General features: G+C 52.1%; 1 protein-coding gene across 1 annotated transcript in view; it reads left to right on the top strand.

Moving 5' to 3' along the window:
* Nucleotides 1-465: 465 nt before the first annotated feature.
* Nucleotides 466-8,463, top strand: part of LOC119108386 (rho GTPase-activating protein 26) — a gene marked incomplete at its 3' end in the record, with an annotated part of 39,078 nt that continues 31,080 nt past the window's right edge. The window contains exons 1-2 of the mRNA XM_037231962.1: nt 466-1,068; nt 4,985-5,142. Of these exons, the coding sequence (XP_037087857.1) occupies nt 906-1,068; nt 4,985-5,142 (321 nt within the window). The remainder of the gene's footprint in view (nt 1,069-4,984; nt 5,143-8,463) is intronic.

Here is an 8,463-nt window from a genome sequence, read left to right as displayed (position 1 = left end):
GCTGAATGCTCTGAATTTTCGTGTAATGTTTTGAATTTATGGGAGTTTTACTTTATTTGACATATGAGATTTATGTGCAGGCAGTACGAAGCAGATACACTGTTTTTTGCTTTTATAGCAAACTTCATATGTCTCAATCCCGACCTAGACGTTACTTGGTTGCATTGCTGCGGGGCTAGAAGATCCGATTATCTGCGAACGAACGGCAAATGATCTGAGGCGCCGGGATCGAGTCGGATCGGATAGGCTTCACCTTATAGGGAAATTTCAGTAATTTCTAGGGGTATTTCGGCAATTTTAAATAACACCTCTAGTTTTTAAAGAATATTGTATTAAACCGCTAAATTTGGTAGCAATTTCAATTGGCCATCTAACTCAAGGTCCTAGATTTGGCTGCCGTTCGTTGTCAGTCCGATTTGTACCATCGCGTTGGGCGCGCTGAGCGTTGTCGTGCCGGGAGCGGTGGGTGTGTGTCGATGTGGTTGGTGACTGAACAGTTACGCTCATATTGTCCAGTCATTCTGTGTGCATTCGACATTTCCAAAGTGGAGCCTCCTGTGCCCGGATGCTGTTGCTGAATTAGCTGTCCAGTGCAAAACGTACCAAATTCGAAGTGAAGAAACAAAAGTTACTTCTGTACATTATCACTAAGCTGTCGAAGCTGCCAAGCCCAGAAAAAAATGTGGCCTGTGTATGTTGGTAAATGTGAAAGCAAGATGTAGCTGACCTTGTTCCAAACTTGAATCGGTATCGTTCCATTTGCACTCACAGTATAGGTGACAATTGACCTCATCAGCTTGATACGGTAGCGGCTTGAGCTATGCCTATCTGTGTGTAGCATCAAGCCAGCAGTGCATTTTATTGAAGATTACCAAGGGACCATCCAGTATTTGAAGATTTCAAGCATGGGGAGACAGTGCCTGCTCCCACTGGAACTGGCAGATTGCCTTACAGACAGCCCACATTTCCGTCAAAATCTTCATGCGTATGAAAAGGAACTGGAAAACACTAGTGCTTCAATCAAAACATTGGTCAAGGACATCAAAGAGGTGTTGGATGCTGCTAAACGTGAGTAATGGCCTGATTGATTATGCAATGCTAGTGGCTGGATGTGCTGTGGCATTGCAGTGTATAGTTCTGCTGCTTTGACTGCAGGACTAAGAATGAGAGTTTTATTGTGTTTGTTCTGAATCAGTCCTGAGTTTATAGGTCACCATGAAGTTTTAAGACATAGTTGTGTGTAAAAAGTGCAACAAGACATATTTATTTGCCTTTATGCAACCAGTGTTCATTATGATATACAACTAAGTGAGATGCATTTACAGCATTATGTGAGTATGATTTCAAAGTGCTTGAAATCCACAAAATTAAGCACCTGAGATTTCCTTATGCTTTGGCTTGTATGTATTCTAACTATACTCTCTTTTGGTCCTGGACATGAGTTGTTTCACTTAAGCAAAAACTCTGCAGCAGCTTCTCTGAGTCTGTACAATATGATAAACTTATGTATCCACCTATTTAGATGGAATTAGTTTTGACTGATGTGCTGTGTGTTTGGGTTCTGTTCCAGCACCTCCGAGTCTTGTCAGCATGGCATGTCTGGTTCAATTATATTTCTGACCATGCAATGTATGACTAAATTGTAGTTTTAAATTGAGCATTCAACTCATGCAACAATAATTCATGGAGTAACTGGTTTTGCAGGCTTCATAAAAGCCTATTGATTTTATTAATAGATCATCTAGACATGCCTGTGTTCTTCATTGAGCGCATATGTTAGGTGCAAAATGTGTCCTTTCAAGTACATTTATTTGCCTTCTGTTTTAATGTCTCAAACAGCATATTTGGTTGGCTTTTGCTTAACTCTGACTCAGTTCCACAGCAAAAGCTTAAACAAATAGATTCATGACAACCCAAGTAAAATATCAGTGATTTTTAGTCTATTTTGACTCCAGAGTCATGGTGGAGTCAGAATGCATCAAAAATAGGAGGCCCAAAGGGCCATGCTTCCCCACAAGGCAATCCGCTGTCAGCAGCACCAATTCCAGTATTTTGGTGGTTCATATCCCCAAATCCTTGGCTGTCCACCTTCCACAGTATCATTATCAAACTACAGGCCTGTTGGTTCAACTACCAGGCATTAGTACCTGGTGATGCTCATCCTAATGTCTTCTTGAACAGTGCACTTACTTTCTCAAAGTGGGTTGGGGAGGAAGAGTGGGCAGTAAAAACTTACAAAACCTACCACAAATATACACCAATAAACAGAGTTTTCTCCAGATTGGGCCCACATTCTTAAAAGTTTGGTTGAGGGAGGGAGGGAGCTGAAGCCAAATTCTGGAGTGCTGGAGCTCTTGCTCAACTGAATATGAAATGATACCTGTGATCCCAAAGTGTTCTTTGAAGATAATATTTCCCTGGACTTTGAAGTAATAAGCTTACAGGGGTCTCACTTTTGTCATGCATTACTATAAACATCATGATATGGCTCATTTGCAGTTGTAGCTGGCCAGTTTAAAATACCCCAAGCCCTCTGCAGGGATTGCGCCAAGCGCCGTCGAGCGCCGCTCCCGGACTTCCGGGGCTGGGTGGGGTGGGGCTTGGGGGGGGGGGGGGATCGTAATCGACAGCCGGGCAGGACCACCAGCTGTTGGAGCACTTGTGCCAGCAGTGCTGGCTGGGTCCGACTGGTGCGCACGTGCAGGTACACGGACAGACGGCCAACCCAACCCCGACCTGACATGGAGAGCACGGTAGATGTAAGAAATTATGTGTTTTTAAATGGAGTGGTTAACTCATCCCTCTGCTATAGCAAGCCCAGCCTCATTTGACACGTCATATGTGGTAAAGGTCATTTGTCAGGCAACATTTTGAACGGCTGCCACGCTAACCAACTTCCCTTAAATCCGTTTCGGTTTCCAGTTCCATCTCCTGAAGTCCGCATCGGTTTTGACCTCAAATTATGCTGCGCGCGCTGCCTAGAGTGCGGGTCTGAGTCAACTCCATTCGCTGTAAGGGTGTTCATGGACGATTCCGCCCAAAACTGAAAAAACGAGTATTCTACAAGTCTGGAGGGGGGGGGGGGGGGAAGGAGGGTCTCGCTGGCTCGTTCGCACTATTTGTCCTAATCCTCGTTTGCTCCTATTGTCATGAGCTATCGCGAACATGCTAACAAATCGTCAGATGTAGTCTTTCGCTCAACTGAGCGTGCCGTAATCTTCCGGTTGGACGTCCCCAATCTTCGAAGGGAGTGGGGCGCAAACATCCACGTCTCCCGAGCGCGTTCTGAACCGCTTGAGGGGCTAAAGTTGAGCTCGCTGAGCTCGAAACCTTTTTGGACACGACCTGGAGGTTTCAGCGTTCCAAAATAGATATCAGGGATAATGTAACCGGTTACGCGTTACAATAAGAGCGCGTTGACAAAGTTCTGCGCTCCGGACAGGTGGAGATCGACATCCCGCCATAAGTCACTGATTATGCGGAGCGCAGCGTTTTTCTAGTGGTTCCGGAGGTAACCAGTGACTTTAAAGTAAACATTGTTGAACAAGTGTGCGACCTGGGAATGTTGAGTAAAGTCAGGGTCACACCAAGTCAAAGCGGTCCGTCGGACCATTTTGATATGGTTCAAAACGGCAAGCATGTGCTGATATCGTAGTAGAGGTTATTCATGATCAATTCAGATCAGGTCAGAACCTGGGTATTGCCGGGAGCAGTGTTCAGAGACCTTGCAGTGCGCCGTTCTCGTCGCACATGATTGAACAAGTTTATGGCCTTGTCCAAAGTCACTGCCATAGTAATGGACTGGTGACACCTGGCGATCTCACGGTGCTGTTTGAAAGAGAATCGTGGCACCCTTCCACTTCAACCAACTTTGCTCCGCGCCCGTTCGGAAAGCTAACAGAGACAGCAAAACATGACTTCATCAAGTTTGGCCAGACCTGACACGTCAAACACAAGCAACGGCTTAAAATGGTCTGCCAAAAATGGTAGATCACGAACTGGCCCATCACTGGAACCACCAGTTTTGCATTTTTACTCGAGCACATTGCTGTGGAGTCGGCAGTGGTTCTTTCTAGCCCCGTCCCACCCACCCCGCGGGACTCAGCGAAACCGGTGAAGCCGACGACGGTGAACTGCGAGCCATTGCAGGCCACGTCTCGTCTCCAACATTGCTACCCGGACCCAGCGTGCTCCTGGGCGGCTTGCGCACGCCCCGCCGCCCGTCGCCCGTCCCCTGGCGCCGCCGGCCCAGCCCGGCCCAGACTGGGCCGCGAGCGGAGCCGGAGCCGGCCGGGCCCAGCCTGCGGCGCTTCTGTCAGCCGGCGGCGGCTGTCGCTTGAGTCATGCTTCCGCCGGCGGCCGGCCGAGACCGCCGCCGGACCTCCGCGTGCCAGGCTGGACCCCGCCGACGCAGCGCCGGCGCCCCGCCGCGATGGCGCGCCGGTCCACGCCCAGCTCTGCCGCGTGTCAGAGGGGCGCGCGCCGACCCGGGACAGGGCCAGCTGGCGTCAGAGGCGTACTGTTAGGGTTGCAGACTGAAAAGACGGGGTTCGGTCCCCTCGTTTGGCGGGGTTGTTTTGTTCTGCGATGCCTGCGCTTGGTCCCTTCATGCATACCCTGACGTCATCCATCGTGGTCTCAGTATGCAACTACCCTCCCCCGGAATAAGTTGGTGCCAGTGTGCTGCGCAGCCTGGTGTTGTAGCTGAACACTTGGGGACCATCGCTCACGGTTCGTGTGACGGAGTTGCACCGGTGCACGTCGTTGGTGACTTACTTTGCTTCGTCCTTGGGTGTGTTTGACCCGTTGGTCCGGTCGCTTCCCCGCCCCTCTCTGTGTTACCCTCGATGGTACATACGACTCTCTGTCTCTCTGGTGGCGTACATCTCCGTTTCCGCGTAAACGCAGCCTCCCTCGATGCCGCTCTCTGCTCTGTGCCTGTCTCCTCCGTCCCGTCGTCTGACCCTGTCCACGTCTTCGGCAGAGCTGTCGCGGTGCCAGCGGGCGTTCGCCAACAGCCTGGACAAGTTCCAGTTCGACTGCATCGGCGGCTCGCAGACGGACGACGAGATCGTGATCGCCGGCTCGCTGAAGCAGTTCGCCGCGCTCATCCACCTGATCGAGGAGGAGCGACAGCGCATGGTGAGCGCCGGCACGGAGAGCGCGGCGTCCACGGCCGTGGACGTGTGGAGAGGCTCCTCCACCTGTGGAGGAGCCGGCAGCGGGGAGGCGTGGGGGGGGGGAAGGGGCAGGGTACGACGGGAGCCACCGAGAGGCGAGAGTCTCGCGTTGCACGATGCCGTTGTCCTTTTAGAGTGGGCCAAAGACATTTTGTACGATATGTTGTGCTTGGGGGTTTGGAGCAAGGCGTTTTCGATTGGTCATTTGGGGTTTGGCCGCATGGCTATCTTCCGTACTGGCGTTGGTGTCTGCGCATCGGCGTCGGCGTCGACCTCGGCATCGGCGTCGGCGTCGACCTCGGCATCGGCGTCGGCGTCGACATTGGCATCGGCGTCAGCATCGGCATCGGCATCGGCGTCAACGACAACGTCGTCGTTGGCTTCGGTGTCGGCGTTCTCGCCAAGCATAGTTTACTAGGTGGATACAAACCACGCCATCAAGGTGTTTCCAGTTACGGGATAATTTACCGCAGCCTTTTCACTGAATAGTCATGTAAATCCTAGCGTGCCCCGTAAAGCTACGACGCGATCGGCCATGCTAAAGCTTGCCTGCCCTACCATTAAATTTGCAAGACGCACGAAACTGCTACCTGTCGTGCTTTTATTTTGGGCCATTGGCGTAAGATAAAACAACGTCTTGACTGCACCGACCCTTGGTATTCATCGCTGAAACAGGAATGAGAGGTCGAAACAAATGCAAGCTTTTTGGCCTTTATGTTTGCACGGTACGAATAAAAATTGGTCCAAATTGTATTCAACCTTCGTGAAAAGCACCATGCTGACCACAATTACTAACCACAAGCGTTACGGGCCATTTTACCCATGCTATTCGATCAATTACCAACCTAGCGCCCTGCACAGTCATACAATTTTAAAGTCGCGCTCGAGACGGTGCACAACAAGGTGAAATTTCTCATGGAGGGACATCAACCTAACTTGACTCTGAAGGCCAGCTTGTGCTGCGTTTGCCCCGCCTGTTAGCGTCTCGCCTATGTGTCGCGGCGCCACGGTAGGGCCATTCCCGCCGTGCTGTCGGCCGCCGTCGTGTGTCACGGCGGCCGGCAGTCGCGCCGCGGCCGCCGCCGGCCTGCAACGCTGGCCGGACCGCGGTCGGTACGTGGGATGACCGGGTGATGTCACCGTTCCGTAGAGCCTTGCTCCGGCGGTGCGGGGTGGTCCGCGTGGGTGGGCGCGCGCGGGTGTGATGGACCGAACACTCGGATGCATGACCTGAAAGGTATGCAATACATAAGCCAGGAGGACGTTGCACTGGGAAAGGCCGGCCTAACAGTAAACAGCGGACGTGTATTTATGATCGTGGTTTTCCGATATGCCACGAGGAGTATATCACCATCCATAAGCTGTGCTGTGCTATACGAAAGGCGACAGCATTTATCACGCGCGCCGATCGCGCACGCCGGCCACCGGGCTGGACCCTGGCCGGGGCTCCGCCGGACGGCGCGGCCCGTATCAAGCCGGCCAATGGCGGTCACCGCCACAGAACCGGGGCAGCGGATCATTTTTAGGCCGAACTGGTTTGCTCGTAGCGTTTCTGGGCCGGGCCGATTCCGATCAAGCGGCTGCTTCTGGGTGTGCAAGGACTGGTTTGGCTAAGTGTTACTTGGCTAAGTTTGGCTGCCCTGGACCGCTATGGTTCTCGCGGAGGGATTGCTGTATTAACGGCTGAAGCGTGAGAGTTGCTCCGTGACGTGGTCCTGAGAGGTTCCGTGCCTTCCATATCAGTCTCCTGATACGGAGACAGCAGAAACCCGTCCAACATTTGGCACTTTTTTGTGACGGGGGAATTTCTTTTCAAACGCGCACACCCATTCGCAATGGTTAAGCATGTTGTTAACTATCTCGAGGAACAGAAAATGTTCACTGCTTTGAGTTTGTTTCACCACGACCAGACAGTATCCAACGCCAACTTCGTGCATGGAAGCCACCTTTGTGACCGAGTTTTTCCTCGCATTGCGCTGTCTCGGGGTAGCGCGAGACTACGGGCAGCTTACGAAAACCGGTGTCAATTGTTTGTAACCTCAGCGGGGGGGGGGGGGGGGGGGGCGCGTCGTATTCTGGCGCGGCACAATGGCGCCCTGATATGATCTGGGACATTCTTTTCACCGGGATGAGGAAACGGGCTCTCTCCTTGCCAGCTAACCACGGACAAAACAGCGGTCCGGGTGCCGAAAGTGAGCCCTGTGAGCGTCGGCGCGTCCGGACCTTGACCGCGGTGGGGGCAGCTCCCTGCCAACTCTGCGCACGCCGGTTTCGTAAAGTCATTTTCGCTGCGATGGCTCTTCAACATCCGGAAGCGCTCGGGCAACGCTTTGTTGGGAGCGCGCCGCTGTGGGCGGGCCGCGGGCCGATTGCCAGCAAACGTCCGCCTACGGCATAACGGTCGGAGCGTATGCTGGCTCGAAGGTGATGCCGTTTGGCTTTCATCTCATTTGCCGGCACGAACTACAGAGCCTGCCGACTGGGACCGGGACTAGAGCGCCTTCGGGTGAACTCCCAACGCTGCTTCTTGATCTTGATGTTTGAAACCATTCAGTTACCAGCCAGACCGCTGGCCGAGTGAGTCTAAGTTGAAATATATAATTTCCAACGTGATCGGTCGGACCGCCACGCTCTTTCGAAGCCAATATCTTTGAAATCACTGATGGAATGTTCACAGAGCTATAGTAACAGGAATCCCATTTTCTTTTTCGACGTTTTGCTGCTTGAATTGTTAGTTATTTGAACACAACGTGCTTCATCAGACGGTTTTCCTGCGACGTTGCAATATGACCACAGTTTCACCTCACTCTTTCCATTAAGGTGGCGAACGTGCAATTTTCAAGTCGCCGGAAGGCTGGAAAATGTGGGTCGGAAACTGGTCCAGATCTCGGGAACGGGCCATCGCAGCGACGTGGAACTGATAACAACGGGGGAGACAACAATCATGTTGGCACAAGTGCGAGGCCGTTGTATACAGACAACCGCTCTCCTTCGCAAATCATGGACCCGCCCATTTTGAGGCGTTTGCAGGATTGATGTCAGATTTTAGTGACCAGATCAGGCAGACACGAAACGAACCGGAAGGCGCAGGCGAATGCACCATCTTCAACTGGGTGTCAGGTTTCAAAACGATCCGGCCCGTAATCGACCAAAAGTCACAGTCATACATTCTCCGAAACGGACCTCGAATTTAAGACGCCTTGGTCTAAACCCAGGTAGATAGGATTATGGAAAGGACTTAGGCACGTAGCCCCGTTTGTTGCTACCAGCATCGGCCCAACAG

Source organism: Pollicipes pollicipes, unplaced genomic scaffold (genome assembly GCF_011947565.3).
Source record: "Pollicipes pollicipes isolate AB1234 unplaced genomic scaffold, Ppol_2.1 Scaffold_6686;HRSCAF=7923_pilon_pilon_pilon, whole genome shotgun sequence".
NCBI classification, from domain to species: domain Eukaryota; kingdom Metazoa; phylum Arthropoda; class Thecostraca; order Pollicipedomorpha; family Pollicipedidae; genus Pollicipes; species Pollicipes pollicipes.
Note: the sequence above shows the minus strand (reverse complement) of the source record. Positions and strands in the feature narration are given on the sequence as shown.